At 44.3% G+C, this 24,923-nt stretch overlaps 1 protein-coding gene across 6 annotated transcripts in view; it reads left to right on the top strand.

The window, feature by feature from the left end:
• The window catches only part of fam222ba (family with sequence similarity 222 member Ba), a 33,715-nt gene that overhangs the window by 648 nt on the left and 8,144 nt on the right, over window positions 1-24,923 (top strand). Inside the window, exons 1-3 of one of the 6 annotated variants that reach the window (XM_071460287.1) lie at window positions 4,312-4,483; window positions 5,628-5,739; window positions 23,491-23,618. In XM_071460287.1, coding sequence (XP_071316388.1) covers window positions 23,537-23,618 — 82 coding nt within the window. In that variant the 5' untranslated portion in view covers window positions 4,312-4,483; window positions 5,628-5,739; window positions 23,491-23,536. The other 5 variants (XM_071460288.1, XM_071460290.1, XM_071460289.1 and 2 more) reach the window with 5 other exon arrangements.

Below are 24,923 nucleotides of genomic sequence, written 5' to 3'. Positions count from 1 at the left end.
ATTTAGAGGAAGTGAAGTGAGCAGGGAGAGGAAATCATTCAGGTAGAAAAAGCTGCACAACAGGTTGTGAGATAATGACAGCAACATGTCGTTATTTGTAAAATAACGACATGTTTAATTTACATTACATGTACATTAATTTGCAAAATAACTAAGTAAAATAACAGCCATGCATCATTTTGCAGCAAACCTTCCCTCAAGACTCCTGGGGCCCCAGTTTGGGAACCACCTGTCTACAGCAGGTAGGATATTCAGAGGCTAAAATCAGCCAACGGCAGTTCCAAATCAGCTCATCACAATGCACAAACACATCTGCCGACATGAGCAGCTCGCAGTTTAAAATGGATGACAGCGCTCAAAGGATCTTTTGGCTCTGGTGATATTCTCCAGATTACTCTGTGAGGGATGGTACGCCTATAACCACAAATCAGATTGCACAGCACAGACTTTTCCTTTCCCTCTTGTCTCTTGAGCACACACAACAGAGCTTATCCCCAAGGGTGCTTGAAGCACAGTTGTGACAATGCTGTTGAGGATATATTGAGCATTCATGCTTAAAGCAACATGTCAACCTGAGGAAAACAGCGTTCTCTCAGAGTCACACCCTATAACTCTTCAGTACTAATTCAGAATCACACGCTTATGTAATGACTTGATAACGATGAAGTCTATAAGGTTAATCATCAGACTAAAAGGACAGGTTTGCATATTGATTGATTACTGTTACACGTTGTTCTCACTCTGTACGGCAAAGCCAGGCAGACCAGATGTCTCCCTATAGTCCATCAAACACGCCGGCTGTTTGTTAGTCCTCGAGGACTTGCTCGGGGCGGAACAAACACCTCCACTGGGGAGGATGATGAAGGATATCAGGTAGCTCACAATCTGTCATCATCTAACTCTAAAAGCTCAGCAGCAATGGAAGGGCAACAAAAATGGAGCTTTTAGCAGACACTTACTGCCGAATTCCAATTGAACCAGAAACCAAAAGGATATTTAAGGATCAGTAATGTTTGAACTTTCTCCCTATCTGCCTCCCTCCCACTCTCTCTCCCTCTCTCTCTCTCCCTCTCTCTCTCTCTCTCTCTCTCAAATTCATTCAAGGCCTTTTCTCCCTGCGGGCTTTCCTCACATGGCCATTTCACGTGGGAGTGTATCAGAGTTCTTTCTATGACTGCATTAACTTTGGCCTTCAGAAAGAGCTCTCTCTCTAAAAAAAAGACAAAAAGGCTTTGCCTGCAGACCATTTAATCATAAGCTGTAGCCCACTTTGCCATTTGAAGTGCACTTGCCAGTGAGATTCAGCATAGTGTTATGGAAAACCTCTCTCCTTGTCCGGCAATTCAGTGTGCTGCTCGTTCCTAATCAATCTTGTTTTCTATAATTGAAACAGACCACACAGTATTGATAGGGAATAGGTCAAATCTCCCTGAACATGCAGAATTTTTCTGCAGCTGAACAAGGATGACGTCAAAGTTTTTGCTCTGGAAACCTCTCATGTTGATTTGTTAATAACACTGTCTGGGAGCTGGCAGCTTCCCACTAATAAGAAGACCTTGCTACTCATGAGGAATAACAAAGTTCATGGAATAAGAAGCTCGAGCCATGGGGCATGTCAACAGGGAGCAGAGGTGGGAAATAACAATCTGTCAGTGCGTCAGAGCATCCATCACTCCATCACCGCTGACTGCAGTGAGAGGCGTAATTCTGCACAGCTGGCTGACTGTCTATAAAACAGCTGCTCCTGAACTTTTTCACGCTGAGAACTCCCAACGCAGATAGGTTATTTGCAAAAGATCCCGCAGATTAATGAATGGATGGATGAATTTCCACATCTGATAAATGAGAAAGCAGCCAGATTTAACTGTTATGCGATGCCCTGAAGGTCCCCCAAGGTCCCTCGATTCAGCAATCACTTCTCTATATGTTCTTGTTCAGGCTGCTTTTTTAAAAGAGGTGATTTAGCTCCCAAACTACCCATATAGGTCACACTGATGTTCTGATTGTACAATCTCTCTCTCGGTGGGGGAGATAAAGGGGAAAAAAAAACTTTTATTCATTCTAGACTTGCAATCGATGGGACTTGTCTGCGAAGTGGATCAATAATGCCTCCCTTTGAAATCATCAGTCACGTCAGTGGTGAATTTAAAAAGCGTAATTAGGAACAGCGTTCTTAAACATCCTGTATTGACGTCTTCTTTGGTATGGAGAAAGACACCATTCTGCATCATTAACTTTGTATTATTGCCTGATGGAGCCTGCTGCTGCTACTTCCCCACCTGCTGAACTCAGAGCGCTGTGTGTGATTGGGCTTTCAGGCCAAATTCTCCCCTCTTTCACTTGCTGATGGGGGAAGTGAGGCTTGCAGGCCTAAATTAGCTAGAGTATTGTAATAGGTCCAGTCCATACTGGAACCCAGACCATGGCGTTATCCTTCGCAGTGCTGTATTTCAGAAATGTTTGTGGAGTTGAACATGCGTAATTTTCTCTCTAATCATCTCTTTTTTTTTAAGATTGTTTTTGTGCAGGCTCTAACCTGACATGACATTACATGGCCATGAGCACATTCCCATAACTCGCCCCAGTCTTCAGTTTTGTCCATCTGTCTCTCTCTGGTAATAAAACGGTATCAATACTGTGGAGAGGGCAGGTGGGCGATTGTAATGGAGTAATTTATTTTAGTTGTCACAGAAATATAAGTCTTTGATTAGGGAGCTATACACATCAGGCTGCACAAATAGAACCTTTCATCAAATCACAAAGCATGTGACACTATTGACCGTGGAGTCTTCTCACTGGGTTTAATCTTCCCAGCAAGATGCATAGTACTGTAGTGAAGAGCTCAATGACACAAAAAAGAGTTACACAATTCAAGGTAAATCTTGCCTTGCCAGTGTACTAAATGAGTATTACATATGAGCCAGTAAAATGCAGAAACAAGCCTATGTTTTTGAAAGGTAAACTGAAGATGTTGATGCGTGAAACAATGATTATCATCATGAAATGACAAACTGAATGTGTTAGAGATCTGTGTTACCTCGCCACAAGATAAGTGGCTGCTCATCTTAAAGCCTTTTTTCTGATTCAACCTGGTCACCAGTAGCACAAATACGTAGCCCTGATGTTATATAGCCAAACCTACAGTGTCAATTTTAATTGCTAATGAGCCAAAAGCAGTGGCCAGCACCGCAAAGCAATGAAGTAGAAGGACATTTTGTTTGTGGTATCGCCATCCCACCCTCCTGACAACAGTGCATACAGCTGTGGCATAGTGATTTAAGTGAATTAGGCTTTATGTTCTGGTCTACAAACAGCATTAGGGTCATTGGCCAAGAAGTAATATAGAGATGGATCGCTCATCTTTACTTTTTGGGCAACAAGAAAAAAAAAATTCAAAGGAATAAACTGAATAGATTAGCGTATAAACATCACATATGTAGATGCTCCCATTCTGAGCACAATGGCTCACTGAATGATTTAATGAGGGTGAAAATGATGTGAATCATACGCTGTGGCCTTCACAGTCACTTGATCTCACTCCATCTGAACACCAGTGGGATATTTTAGATGGTCGGGAGTGTTAGGCAGCACTCCCTACCATCATCATCAAAACTGAAATCACACATCATCAGTCATCCTGGAGGAGCACTGAAGCTGGAGCCTAGTACCTTTGTAAGATACTTTCGGTACATGCAGTTATAGATGAAGTATTCAATTCAAATATATAATATAAATATAAAGAGAGAGAGAGATTTCTGGCTAGTTCAATCAATCAAATAATAATGTATTCATATTTATTTATATTTTATAAACTGATTAAATGTTATTGTAAGTGAAATCTTAATTTCCAAAATACTGCTGTCAAATAAATGTAGTTGAAAAAAGCACAGAATTTCCCTCTGAAATAAAGTGAAGCATAAGTCTAAAGTTGCATTTAATAACGTATTCAATTTAAGTACATCAAGAAAATAAACAGAGTATTTGACTGAGGGTTAGTTTAGGTCCTTAGAGGTAGTTTTTACCACTGCAGACATTACATGCGAATCCATTCGAGTTATTTCAAATATAAAATTGTTTACATTTTAGTATCTTTTCATACAGAGTCTGTCAGCCAACCCTGATGATAGACAATAGAGGACAGCTAAACAAGAGTTTTACATGTAGTTTGATATTCTACAGCGGGCACTATGATTAAACCATCGACATCTACCTTGAGTTATTTCACTAATTTCACCTCCCACTCCCGTGTTAATATTCACTCCTCCAATTAAATCCCTCACCGGCTGTCCCTTTAAACCCCTCGTCCGTCCTGCGCAGCGCACAGCGCAGTCTGGAACTGTCCCAGGTACTGCGCATGCGCCGAAAGTTGCTGCCGCAGACAGCAGCAGCAGTGATTCGGCAGCGCAGGGCAACGGGAGAAAATCTGTCCGTTTTAAACCATGGCGACGTACTAAACGATGCCTTTCCCAGAGGTAAACGGAGAGTAAGTAGTTGTATCTTAATAACACGCCTGCTGCGCGATACTGTGTGACATCCTCTCAAATTGTGGCATAAATGTCAGGAAAGGTTGAGAAGGCAACAATGGGACTGTGTATGTTTCAGACTGGCTGGCTAGGTTAGCTAGCCAGGAGCCTGGGCAGTCAGCTGGCACACTGGCAACACAGGTTTATAGCTACTATGCTGCTCCCCTGTGCTGTCTGTGTACCCGATGTAAGTCTTTACGGCTTAACTGCCTCTTATGAGCTAAAAATATGTTATTTACGCGCTAAAGAAGCCGCTCACTCTTGTTGAAAACTGGTGATAACTGATTGAAACAGGGCTTGTGTTGCTGATCTGGTTCGCTCGTAGTTTTGTTTTTTTTTTGTTTTTTTTTGACAACAACCAGTGAGGATTATGTGGAGCTCCCTTTGCCTGCCAAGTCATCATCATGATTACACCTTCATCACGGTAATTTTCGTTAACGTGATGCTGATGTCTCAAGAGAAATTGTGAGATCCTCTCCTGGACGGAGCCGGGCTGTGGATGAAGTTGGAAGTGCGGTTATCTTATGCTATTCCTGGCTTTCAAAGTATGGTATATGTGTCACTAAGTTGTCTCCCACTGCCAGTATCCGATATACTCATCGGGACACGCATGCATATATCCAAATTTAGTGTCACTGGTCTTCACCCGTGATCCAGATGCTGTGTGTGCTCCTTGCTCACCAGCGGCGTGTCTGCAAATAGCGCCTCTTAATATAACGACACAGCAAAGTGTTCCCACCTGCAAAGGCAAGTGTTAAAGGTGATAACAAAAGGTTGACGTCACCGGGCTCATCCTGATCCTGCCGCACAACCTCGACCACTGAGGAGGTGGAGGAGGAGTGCAGCAGGAGTAGTTTCAGAGGAGGAGAGCAGCTTTCTTTTTTTTTTTTTTTTTTTTTTGCCATAACGTCTAATGGTTCGTGTCTGGAAGGAGAAGGTCTATCTCTGATCAAATTTCGGGTATCCTGAGGGCGCACTTAACTAATGGGATCCTATCGATGTTTCTCCCCCTCCGAGCCTGATCTTTACACGGCGGAATGTTAATGTTGCCACAGCCTGTCCGCGTTGTCTCTGGCTGCTCTGACTCTGGCTTTATTGTTGTAGTCGGTCTACAGTGACATGGAGCTTGACGGATATGATTAAAAACGTACCGCAGTAAAGCAACACTCCTGTGACTGACCGGACTATGGAAGTGATCGGGTTTACTCTGCACATGGTAAGATGATGACACTGTCACATGTTATGGAGAATTATTGGAGATTAAAAACTACATTCGCTTGTCTACACCTGCATGGCAATTATAATCTAAATGTGCAAATTCAATAAACTTTCTTCACCATAGCAAAGGTGAGACTGTTTAGTTTTAGTCAGCAGGTAGGATGTGCTGCTCAATGATATCTTGTGCTTACTCAAACAGGGGCCTGACATTATTTGCCCAAAAGTACAGTTTTGCAATGTAGCTTTCTTCCCCTACATTTTCCAGAGAGCAGATAATTAAATTTCAGACCATGTTGTCTGGGAAACTCAGGCCCCTAGACTCTCTGCAATTATCGTGTAGAAGGAACTCTTTTTGCATTGGGGTGCTACGTTTCCCAGCACAATGAAGATTAATTAGGTCTTAGAAACAAATGACTGTAAGGCCTCTCCCCATCTGTAAAATGCAGTTTGCCTAATGACAGCGGTCTGACAGATACCTAGAAAAATGAAAGCAAAATGCCTCAGAGATACTGTGGGAAATTGTGTTGCATGGGCTAATAACTTCTCACAGTGCACACTGTATATATATATATATATATATATATATATATGGATTTTGCTTAGTGTTTAAAGTAAAAGTTTGACATTAGTGCATTATTTAATGAATTTCTGTGTGTGCTTACTTCTGTTTAAGTCTGAAAAGGGAGGTTGTGTGTGTTTGCTCTCACATACAAAGGCAGCAGCAGATGAGCCCAAATGGCAGGAGCACGGTTGATTTGTTCATGTCACGCCGGTCAGCACTGTAGAAAATTACAGTGTTTCACCAATGTGTTATTGCATGTGTTAATTAGATCTGTGCACGGCTTTTCAAAGTGCCTCTCCTCCTCTGCCCATGAGTCGTGCAGACTCTTTGACCTGTCACCACAAACCCAGAGTCTTTGGTGAGGGCAAACTGACAGGAAACCAAGTTTGCTTTGGTTTTTTCCGACAACCACTGACAAATATATTAGAACATACTGATTTACGTTGTGGGCAGAAGAGGGTAATTTCCTCTAAATTACTTGTGTAGCGCCTTTGCTGCCTTAGCCTCTTGGTCTACAGCTGCCTGTCGACGAGGTTAACCTATTGCAGAAAAAAAATACGTATTGTAGAGAACATACACACCTACGTGTTTAAGCTAACTTGAGTGGAAGCTTTAAAGTAGAGTGCTGCCGAGTAGAGTACAGCGTGAATGTAATATGCACACCCACATGGTTTTCTAGATACTAATCTTACTCTGTCAAACTTTCCTCTTGAAAGCAAATGGCAAAGCATCTATTAGTGAGTGATTATTGGTTTCACAGAGCAAAATCAATCATTGTGTGCACTTTCCACTGAGGCCCAGATGTTTTTTTTGTTTCAGGAGGTTCTGCACATGACAGCCAAACGGTCTGATTCCCAACATTGGGCTTGTTTCAGACAGCAGTAATAAGAGGATAACATCAAAGCTCTGCTTTATTTCTTAGAGACTTCAGAGCAAGACTATGAATAACAGATCACAAGGTACAAAGAGTGAACCAGAGAACTTGAGCAGCTTTTATGTTTCAGCTGTTGTTGGGATTCACAGGGAGCTCATTAAAATACATTGATTAGTAACAGTCCTGATTCTGTGATTGTTGACTGTGAAATGGCTCAACTAACCAGCATATTTTTGATGCAATGATTTTCTGTGCTGGAATGAGCCACTTGGCTGATGCTCATTTTGGTTTATTCAAAGCCAGTCATTTGATGTAGCGTTTTAGAGATGGTACTTGAATTGGAAATGTGTAACCGTGCACTTTCCCCAGTGCAATACATTTGTTCCTATCATTTTCCAGCAGGGGCCTGTGTATGTTAAATCTCTTGCAGGTGTTGTCTGTGAAGTTTATGTGCATAGCAGATTTTTATTCTCCTCGCCCCAGTCGTTTCGGATGAGCAGCATTTGTTGAATATCATCCATTTGCTAAACGAGGCTGCCCCCCTCCCCCATGTCCCGGACAGCAGGGCAGAGATTTCCCAGGTACCAATGATCTGCCAACCGGCTCCACCTTTTAGTCCTCTAGTCACCAGTGCAGCTGTCAGCCCACACTCACCCACTCAGCCACCCACCATTTGGGGAGACTGTCTGTGAGGCCATCCGATGCCTTCTCAGCTGTATGAGTCTGGTTACGGACGGGGAGCAGATGTTTGGTAGCCTTTGTATGAGTGGGCAAAGTCAGGAGACACAGTTTGAGGGTCAGATGCAGGTCAGGCTTGGAGTAAAGAACCGTGGCCACATGATACGTCCAGATCAGGTGTTTAGGACATCATGGGCAATGTCTGGATACCTCTGAGAACAAGGGACTGACCTGCAGGGCTCAGGCTGTGGGTCAGCTGTTACACGGTATTTACTTTGGTTCACATGGGTTGTTTTATCTTGTGCCAAATAACTGCAGGCGATAGCCCGATTTGATGATACACTTTGTGTCTTTGTTTGCTACATTTTTGTGCTCGTCATGGCTTTTTTGCATGCATGCATGCATGCATTTGCATGTTAGCCAGCAGGTCCAATTAGGGCAAAAAGCCTTACTCTTGCTGGATAGTTTGCGTAATCAGCAGACCCAAGGCCCTAAGCCAGGGAGTGCCATAACCTCATGTTACAGACACCAAGACCAAAGGGCTTTCTGAAATTGTTGTGTCTTCAGCTTGAGGGCAATCTGGGGAGAATCTGAGCCTCCTGGTGACATCCAGGGCAAAAACAGCAGTCATAGCAGCAGGAGGAACAGGGCTCGGTTTAGGACTGCATCTGTCTCATCAGGTTTGTCAAAGGCACTGGAGACGACAGGGCTGCTTATCCACCTCCATCTCACAGGAACAGCAGAAGAGCAAGGCAGATACTGTTATCTGTTTATGACACAAGATAAGGCCGTCTCAATCGGATCACTGACCCTTTACAGACAAACTCCACCCCCAATCCCAAGCCCTTTGTAATAAGAGGTTGCCGGGCGAGTCCCATATCACTCTTAAGTAATCCTAATAGATGCCATTAGCATGTCTGCAGTTATTGCTGCAGTTTTCCAACGTCCATGCCAACTGTACATATCAGGGCATCATTAGCCACCACCAGAGAGGCTCAGAGTCTGACCCAGTCTGCGGGGTCAGAAAGAATGCCACAACAAAGCGCCAGTAAAGCTGTGGGGGATATCAAGTGGAGGGGATAGAGGGAGAGTGAACTCAAAGTGTCATAGTTGGCGCAGACATTAGATAAGGCTAAGCTAGCAGAGGATTATAGAGGGAGGGGATGTAAAATGCTGTCGGCTAATTGGGCTTTATTTTTAATATTTCAGAGGGTTCATTAGAGACTAAATTGGTAAAGGATTTCAGCTCTGGCTGGAGTCTGAGGGACTTTTTGGGACAAGCCTTACAAGTTGAATAAAAACAGATCAATATTGTTGAAGTCTTGTCACTGAACACAGGACACAATGTTTGTTTGTTTTTTTTTGTTTTTTTAAATTAAAAGGCTACTTTTGTTCTCCAGAATTTCAGTTAAGTTACATGGTTGTGTTTCCTAATTCATGTTAATGACCCCAGTTATCATGGATGTATTTGAGGTATTTAAAATCCCATTTTAATATTTTCTTGTAAAGAGAGAAGTTGTGTGAAATTGGTGGTAAAAGCTCTGTTTTTTGCTCCATGTAATCTTTAACCGGACACAGTAACCTGCAGGATGGAGTTTAAGGTATAACACAAACATCATTTCCCAAGCGACAGAGCAGTGAATGTGTCTGACGGCCTGGGTGGTAAGAGCTGTGCCGGGGAGGGACGAAGGCTGAGAGCTGCTGAGGTGAGCAGTCAGGGCAAGGCACTTTGCCATGACCCTCCTCAGTTTATCATCGGTTGCACCACTTCTCCAGGCCTCAGTGTGTGGGTGTGTGTTTTTTTGTTTTTTGTTTTTTTTCCTGTGTACGTCCAGTGCACTGGAGAGCAAGTGCCACATAGAATGGGGCCCTTTATAACCTCCTAACCCTCTGGTCCTGTTTGCAGCCATTGTTGGCCACAGTGAATGGTATCTCCGTGCCTTGAAAAGTAACCAGATGACATTCTTCCTGTTGTTCAAAAGAGCCCAGGGTTATATTGTGAAAAGCGGCTGAAAGGATGGGCTAAGACTGCGACCTTCACAGGCTAATCTCTGGCATGTCATTCACTGCCTGTTTGAAGCAAATGCAGACCTTTCTCTCTGATAGCGATGTACCAAGTCAAACAAGGCAAACATTTTTCTTAGATTTTTAACAGTTACACTCCAGAAACAGTCAAGTTAGTTTTTTTTTATTGAACCTCCACTATAAAGGAACTAGAGGGTGTCATGTAGAAGCTGAACTGAATCGTTATTCCAGACAGGCAGCGTGTCTGACACCTACATTGTCCAAACAGTCTCTCCAGCTGGTGATTGAGCCCTCTGTACACAGACCTGTGGCATCAGCAGCCCCTCTGTACTGCATGCTGAAATAACGCCACTGCTGTGAAAGCAGAGGGGATGAAATGCACTTAGTGAGACAGTAAACATCGGGGCAGCTCTCAAACTAGCTTACGTTGTTTATGTCTCCTCCTCTCTGGTGTATTTGCTGTCTTCAGCTGGCTGCGTTTCCTGGAATGTGCAGAGATGCAGTTGTCGCGCTGCGGGGGGATGTTGGCTGTAATCACAGTTCATAGTTCAACTCTGTAGTTGGACTCAACTGAGCAACAATCAGACAGGGGTTGTATTATTCCCCTGAACTAGATGAGCACACTTGACATAACCATTTTTGTGAATTGAGATAATCTGTGCAGGGTTTTTATCATGAGAATTGTTGGTTGCACAATAGAGGCATGTTCTTTTTTCCTTGGGACATAAAAATGTTTGAAACTCGCATCTTAAACTTTGAACCACAACTTTTAAATTTCTGACAACAGCCTCTGCAGCATAATGCAGTGTTGTTACACAGTTGCTCTACACTGTGACTCTCAAAACTCCCTTCACCAGATGCTTTTAGTCCACGCTGAGAACAAGTCTTTACCATTAATGTGTTCAAGGGGATTTGCTTTTCAGCACATTAGAATACACTTAACTGGCATTGAGCTGTCTTTGTGCCTGTTTAAATGATCTCTGAGAGCGGGTCTTAGGGTGAGAGCGTTTTCTCCCTGTTTCCTGTGAATAGCACTCCTGCTTCCTGTGTTAGCGCTGTGCCACCTGTATGGGGTTAAAATTGGGGTCAGGCCTCTTGCTGGAGCCCGTTGTTTGGGGGCCCCTTTTTCAGGAGCTGCTTGTGCTGGGGAAAAGAAAAGCTGTCCGGTTTTTAAGGCCTCTATTGTCAGACATCTTTCAACGATAAATGATTGGCATATCTCCTGCCATTTCCCCCTTTTGTTTGCGGCCATTGAGCTCGAGAGCAAATAGTGAAATTGACCATTATGTGTGATGTGTTTGCAGCCTGTGCGCGTGTGTGTATGTGTGTGTGCGTGCGTGCATACATAAAAAGGCGAGGTTGTTTACAAAGGAAGCATTGAATTAGAAAAGGAAAATGTCAACTTTTATCATGCTACTGCACAACCATTTTGCATTAGTCAGAAAATATCCCCTGAAGTAGTGTAACATCCGCAGAATGTGATTGAGATAGAGAGGGAGACGGGGTGGGGGCAGAGGAAGAAGGGTGGGCCACAATTTGAAAGGCATACTTGAAAGTACTCGTGTGTAAAGAGTCCTGAGGCAGGTCATGTTGCTGTGTGACAGAGAGGCATTCGTCTTGCCGTGTATCTGACGTCCCAGGGTCTCATTGCGAGGGTTTGCCTGCGCTGCGTGTCGGCTTTCTGTAATTAATAGCTAGTAGCCCCCTCACCCCATCGAGGGACCAGGTGCTGCTTAGATCTGCCCTGGCACGGAAACACGGCAGATTCGCCGGTGGTGGGTTTCACTGTTATTGGGGTAAAACACACAGATGTCACCAACATCTCTCTCTCTCTCTTACCTTATATGTCTGAGCTGACTGTGTACACATAAACACACGGACGTAGACCCAAAACAAAGCGATGTTTAATCATTACTGTGAATTTTAATGGTCCACTGCTGATGGATAGCATGTTGGTAAAAGATGTGGTTCATTTAGTCTACTTTGTGTCAAGCACCATTGTACTCATGTCCTGTGCTGTTTAGCAGTGCTTGCGGCCCTGACAGATTGCCATCCCGATGGGGAGATTTACCCAGCCAGCACTGCCTGTGGCACTGACACCATCATTAGGCTTTGATCAGCTGCAGTCTGCAAGGAGAAGAAGAGAGAGTAATATTCTTGATCTAATTACTAGGAGACATTTCAGGCGGTGTAATGTGTGATTTAACCTCTTGTCAGAGGCTATAAAAGGAAGCTGGGTTAATCTTCCTGGCAACCTCTTTTCCACGCAGGGGAGAGTGCCTTTAAATTTCCATTTCCCATGAACTGGTAAAAACCACTACGCCAAAGCAGTGCGCTGACACGCTACTGCAGACTTTCAACTCGAAATCTCTCAAGGCAAGCGTTCTGTGACCTTTGAATGTTAGCAACAGCTGGTTCGCAGGAACTCATGTGCTATGTGCATTTAGAGAATTGCAAGTAGGACAAAAAAGCTGTCCTTTTGACTTCTCTATGCTTCCTCCAAATGAATTGTTTTGTAGCCCCCTTTGTTTCCCTCTCTCATTCTTTCTCTCTCACCATCACCACCCACACACTGCAACACGATGAGTGCAGGAGACTTAATTGAACAAATAGATCGTAAGTGGAATCGAGGGGTTTGGGTTAATCAGTCAAACATAGTTAAACAATTCTTTGGACATGAAGGGATTAGTCTTGCCTATATTGAGCTCATCAGAGCCCATTCTCCCCAGTGCTGGCCGGGCTTTTAGGGCCAAGGGCCATGGCCTCTCTGGCTCCATGGAGAACCACACACGCACCCCTCAGCATGCTCCATTGCCTCTGAATTCCCCACCACTCTCCTCTCCCTTTGTTACTGAGCACAATTGGAATGATGGATTAGCAAATTAAATGTAGACCCTTCTATTCATGGTCACCGCAGCTCAAAGTCTCATTCACTAGATCTATCACAACCTTACTTTAACATGGTGACTAGGTTCACTGTATGTCCTTTAATTCCTCAGAAAAACGTGTCTTTTACCTTTAAACACACTCTGAAAACCAGCTCAGTGACTCTTTCCCAAGATAAAAGCTCTCAGTATCTTGTTTTTACAGGATGACTTCCTGCACATTTTCTTCCACTTTTATTACTGAGTGCTGATCAGACCGATAGGAAGTGGCCCTGATATGATGATGTGTGATGTTGGCAAGCTCGGCTCACAGCTGCAACCAGCCTGAGCCTGCTCTAAATTACCTGTGTCATTGTCCCCTCCGTGTTCCCGAGAGCAGAGCACTGACCCTGTTGGCCCACAGATAAAATTGATGTGTCTGACCCATCTTCCCTTTTGAATTCTGTCGTGTTTTTTCACAGATTTAATTTATTAGATGTTTGATGTTTATATCAAAGTTTTCATTTATTTATTTTATATGATTTACATTATGTTCCACTACTGTTTTAACCTGTAGTTGTAACACTCGATCAGGGCAACAAAGCCTCATTTGAGGTGTATATTTCAGAGAAATCTCTGCCACACAAACTACTCTTATGTTCTAAGTAGAGCCGAAAGAATTAGTGGATGAAGTAATTAGTCGATTAAACAAAGAATTTGTTTCAATAATTTCTTAAAATGCCATAAATGAACTCATCAGAGGGTTGGTTGGTTGGTGTTAGATGACTAAACTTATCTATTCAGCATTCATGTTATAAAGGACTCATTTATCTTACTGTTTTCTTTTCAGTGCAGCCCAAGTTTAATTGTGTATTTCAAAGTTCAGTTTTTAAGCCCAGGTCTCCCTGCTAAGCAGTTAACACAGGCCCCTGCTATGTCTCGCTCCCTCTGCCCCAGAGTCCCTCCTACAGCGCCGTGTGGAGGGGTGTGGAGGGGGGGATGTGGATTGCTGTGCTCTGTAGAGACCCCAATTAGCAGGACTAGCAGGCCCGCTGAAGGTCACTCCCTGAGCTTTGGTGTGAAAAAAGAGGAGGGCTGGGCCGGTCAGAGGCAGCTCTGAGACTGACAGGGCTGAGGCTCTCAGCTGGACCCAGGAGTTCTCACACAATAACCACACATTCTTAACAGCAACAGCAGTTTGCATTTTCTCCAGTTTTGCATGGCACAGTATAAGGGAAAAGTGGCCTAGGATTTTGTTTAAAGGTCAAGTGATCTCAGAGGACTGTCATAGTATATTGTGACCATATCTGAGAGATCCATTTGTCATTAGCTCCAAAGTCCCCTACTTCATCAGCCCATGTCTGGTGTCGGCTATCTAGGCCTGATTGATAGCTCTGTCCTTATTGAAGGGAACGGGGGTCGATGGCAAAAATTTGCTGCTGGGTGCATTAATGCAGTGTTCAATGGCATAGACCTTTGAGCATGCCTCATCAGTCTTGAATCATTGGACGGCCGCAGGAGATCTGTACTAGCGGGCAAGATGCAAGAAAGTGAGAGAGAGTGAGCGATAGGAAAAGGAGTTTTTATCAGCTGGGCTAACTCTATGACTCATATGACTCTATCTGACTGGTGCAGACTAGAGGAAGAGATTGAATATTTTGATTTAAGCTTTCTGTATTCAGGACTATCCACACACACGCTGGTGACTTGGTGGTTACTATGAGTAAAATATTTATTTGTTAAAGATTAGTTTTAGTATTGATTCTTTTATCAGTTTAGATCTGCGGTAGCCAGGACAGAATTCAATCCAACCTAAACCACAGTCCTGGCTCAATATCATAGATATAATAAAAGATATATAAATAAATAGATATAAAATGTTTTGTATGTACCAGTGTCAATATGATACATGTGCTCAATTCATATATTATAACACTGAACTTTTCAAAATGTAGCATAGTATAATATATAAATAAAATCAATATATAACAAATCTGATTTGCTGCTAGTTTTCAGTACTTGACAGTGCTCAGTACCAAAAGTAATGAGGTTCAGTTCAGTATCTGAATCTTAATCCACCTAAACTGGTTGACAAAACAGGGGCGAAATTATTTAGCTTGTGGATTTGTGTTAATGCAGTTTGACAAAATATCAGAGCCCTGTGCTAAGGATGCAAACAAAACTATTAAATCAGTACTGTAATAATCGGGGGACGGTGCTGTGGTTGTTATGTGACATTTGGCTTGTTTGCTTTGGTGTCGTAGTGATTGCTTTTGTGTATTAAACCAGTACCTGTGTAGGAGTAAAACTTTGGTGCCATGACAACAACAGTACACACCAACAGTGTGTGTAGGCTCACAGTCAGACAGGCAGACAGACGGAGGGCCCTGCGAGCCTGGGAGGGCCAGATGTTCCCATGCAGACACGGACGTGAGATGTTTGCCACGCCAGGCCTGTGTTTGCCTGGCTCTCCACTGAGTCACAGGCTGGCTGCCCGTTGCCCCGAGCCGGTGTCTGCTGGGGAAAGAGCTGGGGTGGAGGGGGTGCTCACATATACACAGGAGATGAAGAGGAGACCACAAACGTCTTGTGTGTCGCCAGGGGCAAAAGAAACAAATCTCACACAGCCCTGTCCAGTGGAGAAAGATCTCTTTTATTCCTCGGCTGGTCTGTAGGTGCGAAGGGGACTCGTTTGGTCTCGCTGGAGGCCAGGCTGAATGTCAGAGCTGCCATGGAGGCGGCTGACCTTACCAACCTTCCATACACACAGGATGGAGACAGATCAGCTTTTATTGAACACATACACAGCAGGGTTTGGAATCGGCATGTAGGGATTTGTTTTTGACTTGTAAGGCTGTACTTCTCAATGCAGCAAAATATATTCACTAGTTTTGTACATCACATCCCTCAGACATGCATCTCAATAATCCACTCTAACTGAACCAGTTTACTCCAGTGGAATCTCAGTGAGAGCTTTTTCTTCAGCCTGAATTAAAAGCCTGTCACAGGACTTTCATAAACTAACAATAAGAAATTAAACTGTATATAAAATAACAGAATTAAAGATGAAGCCCTGGTTCACTAAAATTCTTCTGGGGCAAAGTGTTCATAAATAATTGAGTGGCCCTGAGTTATTACAGCATCTAAATTCTTAAAATTAATGGTGTTCTTACAGATAGACACCGCTCACACTTTCAATATTTCACAAGTCACAGTTAGGATATTAAGGTGTTAACGCCAACAGTGGGTGACATGTGAGCAGCATGGCAACGTTAAATAAGAAGACTGATGGTAAATAAAATAGGGTTTTTAATGCAGAAGCGTAAAATATTGAATTGTTTGAGTAAGTTTTCCTGCAGAGATGGACCAGACATAAGTCTAATTAAGGTTTGTTCTTTATGTGTGTGTGTATTGGTTTATATACAGCTCATATGGGAGAAAGGGCAGTTAGTATAATGGCACAGAGGATAAATCTCTCACAGCAGGCCTGTGCAACACTGGAAGCTGGTTTTGTGCGTTAAGCCCTTTTAGGATGATTTGTGAGAGTCAGCGCTTGCACAGTTCTGCCTAGCAGAGCTGCTCTGACCCCAGCCCCCTGCCTTAAATCAGCCCAGCAGCGCTTGCAAAACAGGCCAGGCCTGGTTAATGCTGGGTCACTGATATGGGTCTGGATGGGTCTTAACTTTTGTTTTTGTTAAATACAGCGTATATGTCAATAGGAGGGCCCTGGAAATACAAAAGGAAGTCATTATTCCTGCAGGGGAAACTGATGTATATGTACAGTTGTTGTGTCGTTTCCTAAGCATGTACTCTGTGTGTGTGTGTGTGTGTGTGTATATATATATATATATATATATATATATATATATAGATATATAGATATAGATAAATATATATATAGATATATATAGATATGTATACGTGTGCCTGTGAGAGAGAGATGGGGGAACAGCTGCATTGATTTGGTTTTGTTTGCTGAGTGCTCACAGCAGAAATGTAAGCCATGGGAACACCTGGAGAGAGAGGAAAATGGGAGAGGAGGTGGTGGTGTCAGCTCTGCTATTGGCTCTGTACCAAGCATACATACATGTATGCATACACACACACACACAAACCTCTGGTGTGTGAGGGTAGCCTGGGATCCCAATCAGCAGCACTTAACAAAGCTTTCCTCTTTCTCCCTTTAATCGCAGGCTCAATTTGTCACTGGGGTGTCCAATTTCTGATAAGCGCTTTGACTGAGAGAGGCGAGGTGGGTGTGGGGAAGAACACAAAATGGATGCACCTGCTAACAAATGAAATCAAACCACTCCATCTTCATTTCCCCTTTTTCCGCCAGCTGGAACAATACTGCCACGCTTTAGCTCTCAGCACATTGAGTTATTTCCCACTAACCAGGCAGAAGGCCTGGCTGACTTACAGTCAAATAATTAGAAAAGGCTCAGAAGTCTACTTTTAAACCTGTGATCGGCAACTGGGCCCAGTTTCAGACCTGAAGGGAATTAAATGTACAGTAGTTGGCTATTTGTATTTTCAGAGGAATTATTTTGGAGGAGTTGGGGAATGTGAAGACGGAGACAGATTTGTTGTCAGGATTACAAGGCTCTCGTCATTTTTGTAGTTCAGAAGTAATTTTGAGTCCATATTTATTTGTACACTGAATATCTTTGCAGTAGATCAGTTCAACATAGGCTCATCTGTTTGTCCAGGTACCACAACTATGAGATTCATAGCTGAGCATTCACACAGACAAGCAAGCTGAAAAAACCAGCTGCCTTAAGTCTGTTACACTGCACATACCCTGACACACACAGATAGAAGATTTACCGTAGTTAAGTATCTGTACATCTCTGTTGTTCCAAACATGCCATCCTAGTCCTGCACCAAACCACAGAGTCTGGTATTTACCGTGGCAGCATGTGACTCAGCACATTGTTGTCTGGTGTGATATGGGGACATGTGAAGATAAAACAGATGTGGCAGCACCAGCGCGGAGATGAAAAGAGCAGTGTTGATCTCACATGTGTGCGTCATCTCTGAAGATGTTTCTTCAGGAGATAAAGAGTCTTCTCTGTGGTGCTTACCTGCATTCCTGTCTCTACCGTTACATCAAAAACACCAGGCTAGTGTAGTGTGGCTGGACAGATGGCAATGTCAGTCCTTTGATCCAAAGTACTGGACCAATGAACGGGCAGCACTTCGGTACAGACTGAAATATCTCAACAACGACTGGCATTACATTTTTTACAGACATTCTATGATATTCAATGATCCTAATGATATTTAGCATCAGCTAAATATTAGCATTTTCTTTAGTTACTCAGTGAAGTATTTCAAGATCTACCGGACAGATTGTCACAAACTTTAGTTCAGATATTGAAAGCTCCCATATGATGGATCCTAATGATCCTGATGTTTCGTCCAGCATCAGATTCATATTTGTTGAAATCTCAGAACTGTTTGGTAAAAGAAAAAAAATGCTCCCCTCAGGATGAGCTGTAATAATTCTGGTGATCCCTGTGGAGATTGTTGCAAAACTAATGAAATTCCCATCAGCCTCAGCTGTACATGGTGTTAAATGATCATAAGCAAATGTTAGGATGCTAATGCTCTAAACTAAGATTGAGAAACCTGCTAAACACTTGTATGTTAGCATTGTTAATGTGAGCATGTTAGCTTGTTGACGTTAGCATGTAGTTCAGCTATAGCTTCACTAGCAACTCCTGTTAACATTTGCTTCCACGTTTTCCACTGAGTCAAACTGTCTTGAGTGGGAACAGGCCCAGCCTCTGAACATCGTCACGGATGATTTCAGAGCAGCCTCTGATTAATTTGACTCATTTCATGTGTTAATCATTAATTAGTGTGAGACGCACTATGAATGCGAGTAAATCAAATCCAACCTCTCGAGCTGCTTCATGAGTTCTTTGCTTTTTTTCTTTCACTACATGTCAGATCTTTGCTTTTTTCCTCCCTCAAGTGGTTTAGGAGTGTCATGTCTGAGAGTAGGCTGGCTTTCTCCTCACTGAGGCATGCCCAGCGTCTGGCTGCACTCTGGATGGATTTTCAGCAGATAAATAAATAACTAGGCTGGCACCCCTCACTTTGGATCCCCTCTGTTTTGGCAGGCCATCCACACTGCATTTTCTATCAGGTGTAAACATGTCTGTCAAACGGCACAGCCAGGGACCTAGGCATTTTGGCATTCATGACGCCATGCATGCGCCGCTGCCAGCACTTTCTGTCTGCCCGCCTGACCTTGGCCAGGCTTGACATGACTGAGCACACTTAGCTCTACCTTCCACATTTGTAGGGCTCTTTGGGAAGCCAAGTGGGCTTAAGTGGCTGTTAGTGAAACTGACCCCAAGTTGAAGAATGGACCTTGGCCGGCTGTCCTCGCAGTGCTGACGTAGTGGAGGGGTAATGACCATGACATAGCTCTGGCAGAGATAGCCAGGCTAGGACACTCACTGCCTGATATCTTCTCATCCTCTCATCTCACCACCATTACTGTCATCTTCTCTAGTCTGAGCAGCCGTGGACATCGTCCAAGAGCCTGGGACACAGGCTCCAAACCACTGATGTAAAGACAGGAGAGGGGGAATGAGGTCACTCTGATAAGATAAGGCCTCATTCTTTTAAAGTCTGCCTCCTTTTCTTAGTTTCATGGTACACAGCTCCTCTAAGAGCCTGTGTTCTCATTGTGAAGCCAGCGCTCTGTGTCTGACACGTTTGCAAAGATTTATCCGATCCAGCTGTGGACCATGTATTATTCTAGGGGCTTGCTGTCTCTCTTCACTCCATATCCACCATCTCACCTTAGGGAACTGTCACTTTTTCATCAGTTAGTTACTGAGTGTTCATACAGCCTCATGGTTCCTTTGCAGGCCGCTCCCTCCCTCTAAAGAAGAGTAGTTTCAAGTAGCTGTCTTCCCCTCTCCCACACTACTGCAGCAGTTTCCTTGTTTGACAGTTTTATGCCTGACACACTGTGTCTTGCAACTTGGAGACCACTATTTTACAGACTCTCAGTTTGTGTGAGAGTTGGGTTTGGGTTGGTTGTCTTCTCTTCGTTTTCACCCCTCCTTGCTGTCGTGGCCATCTCCCCCTCTCTCGCCCTTTCTCTTTTGGTGTGAGATAACACTCTGGGTTGACGATGGGGTCTCTGCTGACTGAAAAAGCAAATGGCCGGTTCCTGTGCCTCGGGATGTGCTGGAATCATCAGGATCCATTGTGTGAACCAGCCTGTTGTGGCCTAACATGCTTGTGTCCCTCTGCTAGCAGCAGAAATCCTTTCCTGCCTGTGTTGTTGGTAAAGCCTGATGGGCTAATGAAGGCCATACCAAAGTGTTATTTCTTTGTAACATGCTCAAGAGCCAAGGCCTTTTCCCCTTTCTTTTGACAGAATGCTCTGGCTTGGTATTCAAGGGTAAAGAGCTGTTCTCTTCTTCCTGCTCCTTTTCTTTCTTTACCTCCTATTCAGAGACTCTGCTTGCAAAGAAAAGTAATTTCACTCTCTCTGTCCCTGAGAGAATCAACACAGTGAAGTTGCATTGAATTTCCACTGCAACATTTTTTTTTCTTGGCTCTATTTCAGACCCATAACCTGGGGGTAAACATGCAATTAAAATAACAGCAGCCTGCTTTCTCCTCCACTCTCCTCTCCTTCAGCCGTTAGCACAAGCCATGTACAACATGGTGACTTGGTTCTCCTAATTGGTTTTTCTTTTAATTGGTATAGAAAAGCTTCTAATATTCAACCAACATGCAAACATACTTTCTCACCTTTTTTTTTTTTTTCTTTTATAGTTTTTCTTCACTAATATTGTTGTACACGACTCCGTCTAATGAGCTTATTTTTAGTGCACAGTCCTCGCATTTCCTTGTGCATTACTGCTGGTGGATATTTTAATAGATGACTTCCTATGCAGTTAGCCTGATGCTATTCCCAAATTTCTAACAAATGCAGATCATAGCTGATGGAGTGGCTATTGATCAAAGTGTTCAGTCAGCTGGTCTAATTTCCTTAATGGCTTCCATCTATCCTGTTCTTCTTTTCTTCTTTGCAGTTTTTACTTGCAGACAGTTTTCTTTTTCTCCTCTCCCACTGAGGAATGAAAAGAAAATATAGGTCAGCTTTTATGGGAGCAATTTGACACATGACACAAGCCATGCGCATCACTTGCTCAAGTCCTGTTTTGTCTGCTTGCCTTTATTTGTCTATAATGAAAGCCACACAGTTATTCGCACACTTTTATTACGGTTCTATAAGTAGCTGGTGGAGACTTGCCGAGTCACGGGGGCCCCCTAATACTCCCCGTGGTGTCTGTCTGCATGGGGCTGATAGTGTGAGACGCCTGGCTAAACTCCACCAAGCCAATCCCTGCTTCACAAGCCTGCCCAGCTGGCTCGGCCTTCACAGACACAACTTTGTTTCCACTCAGGACAGGAGGGGCTGTGTCTCTGTATTACAAAGGCTGCTAAGCCACTGAGGTACCTACTTGCATAGATGGGTGGATGGATGGATGGATGGATGGATGGATGGATGGAGGTTCGAACCCATGTCCAGACCAGACTAAACCCCCTGCCTGGTGGTCAAAGGGTAATTAGAACTGCAGCAGCTGAACTAGGCACCTCCAGCGTCAGTGAGCTCTGTCCCTGTCTGGACTTACACTCTGTCAGGTGTAGTCATCCTGCTCCTGATGCAAACAGTGTAATGTGCTGGGAAATAAAAGCCTGTGTGGGGGTGTTTGCCTTTGTAGAAAGCGACAGTGTTTGGTGTGTGATGTATATTTGAAGTCGCTGTGGCAGTGGTGCCGATAAGCGAGTCAGTAGATGTCAGGCTTCTGTCTGTCGGGCTTCATCTCCTCCTGCTCTCTGCTGTAAAGCAGAGTGTCAGCTGGGGCATTACCATAGGCTGACCTTTGCCGCTACACTCCCCACTGCACAGTTTTCTGACATTCAGGGGCGCTGTGGGGGAGGCAGGAAGGGGCTGGGCTCATGGGCTGGTGGCTGTTTTTTTGCCTGTAGTGTGTTGATGCGTGTGTTCGTATAACAAATGAACTGACAGTTTTTTGCTGGTGTTTTTCGAGGGGCTTTTTCTTCACATCATTTCATTCTCCTGCCACTGTTTTGCTTTTGAAGCCCCTTGCAAAGACACTGTTGTATTTGATATTTACTTTTCCTCCACCCCAAACCTGCCTGTTGTCAAAGAGATTGCTGTTATCTTTGTGTGAAATCTTGGCACCCTGATAAATGAGAGAGGGCTGGAAATCTTGCCTGCTGACATCAAGGCGCTATGTACCTAAAATCCTTCCAAGGCCGAGGGAAAAGAATAACATATCAGGCCAATTAAAGTTAATGCATGGTGACACGCTGAATCGAGGGCAGGGATTGCTGCCATATGGCGGTCCAGGCTGTAAATCAGAAAGCAGGGGAAAGAGAGGAGGATGAGAGGAGTGGGAGGCTGGGCAACAGAAAGGGTGACGCAGCATCAACGGCACAAAACATCCCCAAAACCCTCAGATCTGTCTCAAGACTGCTGCTCCTCCACCCACCAGTCTCCCGCTCTCTCTACCCTTTTCTCCCTTCCTCCCCCCCTGCCGCCCTGCCCCTGCAGCACCCCAAGGTGCAACGCTCTCAGGTATCTGTGTAGAACTGGCAGCTTCATTAAGGCTTGTTTTTTCTCCCCTCACTGGGAGGATTTAAATGAGCTGTCATCCTGACCTTTTTGAGCTCCTGCTTTTTAAAGCAAGTTGAGGCACCCCACCACCCCAAACCTGCCACTCGTCTTTTCCTCTTTCCACCTTTCTCTCTCGCTTTGTCACTCTTTCCTGCACTTGTCTCTTCTCCCTGCAGGGGGGAAGACACTTTTAAGCCATCACCCTGCGGCAGACAGGCATGCCAAGGTTGTTTTGTGGGTAATTGCCTCTCTCATAGACGCTGTTTGTCTGTGCACACTTGCCGCCCTCTTCTGATGCCACACAGCAAACGGGGAGGGCACGGACTCTATAGACTTAATTTGCTCCCTGACTGTTCTTCAGTGCTGATTAAGCAAGCATCTGTGGTGTTTTGAATACAGCAGTAAGCCAAGTGGAGCATGGCTAACATTTTCTCCCTCTCTATTACATCAGGTTATTGCACAAAGTGGCAGGCATTTATTGGAGCTGTGGCCCTGTTCATTCATTTCTTTGCACCACATCCTGAGCTCGCTCCATTGTTTAATGTCCCCAAAATAAAGGCCTCTGTCTGGAGGACTGCAGTATCGATCAGAGACTCACTAACTTGTCAGCTCCAGGCATCTTGAGTGTGTTCTTTTCGAGTGTACAGGAGTCATTAATTTCCCCCGCCACGGTCTGGTGGAGACGGGGAGGTAAAGCACAGGTAGCAGGGTCCAACTAGCTGACTAACATGCAGGGCGAGGAGGAGGAGGGACTGAGTCGATTTAAAGCTGCGAGCCCCTCGGGCCCAGTCTGCCCGTTTTACTTCAGCTGTTTGATGTTTAATTGAAGTTGTTATTGGCATCAAATGTCACCTTACTTGATGCTCCAGGTGTGAATCAGTTTCTAATTGAAAGGTAACTACGTCTCCCTCAGCCCCGTGCCTCTGGGGATCGGCCACAGAGTTCTATTAGTCCAGACCCAGCCTCTGTATCGCCACGCACCATGTGCTGCCTTGCAGTTATGTCTGACTGCTGACCAACGCCCCCACCTCTCTCTCTCTCTCTCTCTCTCTCTCTCTCTGCAGTGTGAGGAGAAGTGTGTGTCCCATGTTACATTAGTGTCTGTGTGAAATGCTGGCCTGTCTGCCGGGGCCAGGTGACCTCCCCCTCCAGCTTCTCCCCCACACGCAGATGAACACTGGACTTCAGAAATGTAAGTACTGCTCTCGACACACACACACACACACACACACACACACACACACACACACACACACACACACACACACACACTATTAACTACCACCACCATCCCACACAATAAACCAAGCTGTTACAATCCTGCTGCCCACCCCACGTCAGATCCCCATGCCAGCCCTGGCCTGGTTCTCTTCTCCATCTCTGTGTCAAAACCAGAAAAAGAGAGAGAATATTTTTGTGCTCCAGGACCACAGATCTGTCTTCAAGGGAAATTAGGCTGAACTGCGCCATTAATTTGCTGATGAACAGTGAACTAGCTCCCTCCCTCCCTTTATCGCCCCTAAAGATCTGTCTGGTCCTGTGTGCTTACTACAACACCATCGCCACATTCATGTGTTACATCTGATCATCTCAGTTACTTTTCACCATCAGGACGAGTCAGTTACTGTCAGACTCGCAGACAGATTGCGGCTGAGTGCTTGTGCCCTGGTGATCCTGTAATGTGAGTGAATTTAAGACGCAATCTGCTGCCCCGGTTTAACAGTAGACTAGTCAGAGCTGGCCCAGTTAATTCAATGTGTCTAAATTTTACCAACTTGGACTCTGTGAGGGTGTGAGGGGCAGCAGCACAAATGGAGAGTTGAAGGCAGTAGGGAGAGCTGAGACTAGTTGGCTCTGGAGGATATTAGTGCATGACAAGCTGGTGAATGGGAATGATAATTTATTACTTTTTAAATACATTCATGTAAATTCATTCCTACATTTGGTAATATAGAGGTATATATGGCTCTAATATGTGCACATTGTATTAACGAGCTTTTTAGATGTACCCAAAAAAAATCAGTCACTTCCCAGACATTGATTATGGCCCATCCAGTTGGTCGGCTTTGTTTGTTCGATCATGAAAACTCAACATCTCCTTTTCCTCCTGCCGGTTTCTCTCTGAGTAGAAGCTCAGCCCCAGCCTGACCCATTTCTGCAGCATTTTTTTTTTTTTTTGTAAAATGCTCCAGCTCATCAAGACTGTAATTTCAGAATCACAGTAATCAGCCAACCCCCAGGAGATCAGTGAGCGTGAGGGAGTCTGTTAAGTGCCAGCGTCTGTTGCCTCACTCAGGCAGGCTTGTGACATGGTGCAGCCATCAGCTAGACTGTTTCTCTGCTCTTCCTTTATGTGACACACTAAGACACATCAGAGCACACGGCGCAACTGGAGTTCAATTTGCTTTTCTGCCCAACACTGTAATCCATTTTGGTGATGGAGCATGCTTCCCACTGCACGGCAGTTCCTAGAAGTGTAATTTCAATCTGTTTTTTT

This window comes from Trachinotus anak, unplaced genomic scaffold (genome assembly GCF_046630095.1).
Source record: "Trachinotus anak isolate AG129_WGS33_773 ecotype Australia unplaced genomic scaffold, CSIRO_AGI_Tana_v1 ptg000024l, whole genome shotgun sequence".
In the NCBI taxonomy this organism is placed as follows: domain Eukaryota; kingdom Metazoa; phylum Chordata; class Actinopteri; order Carangiformes; family Carangidae; genus Trachinotus; species Trachinotus anak.
The sequence above is the reverse complement of the archived record's forward strand: the minus strand, read 5'-3'. Positions and strand labels throughout refer to the sequence as shown.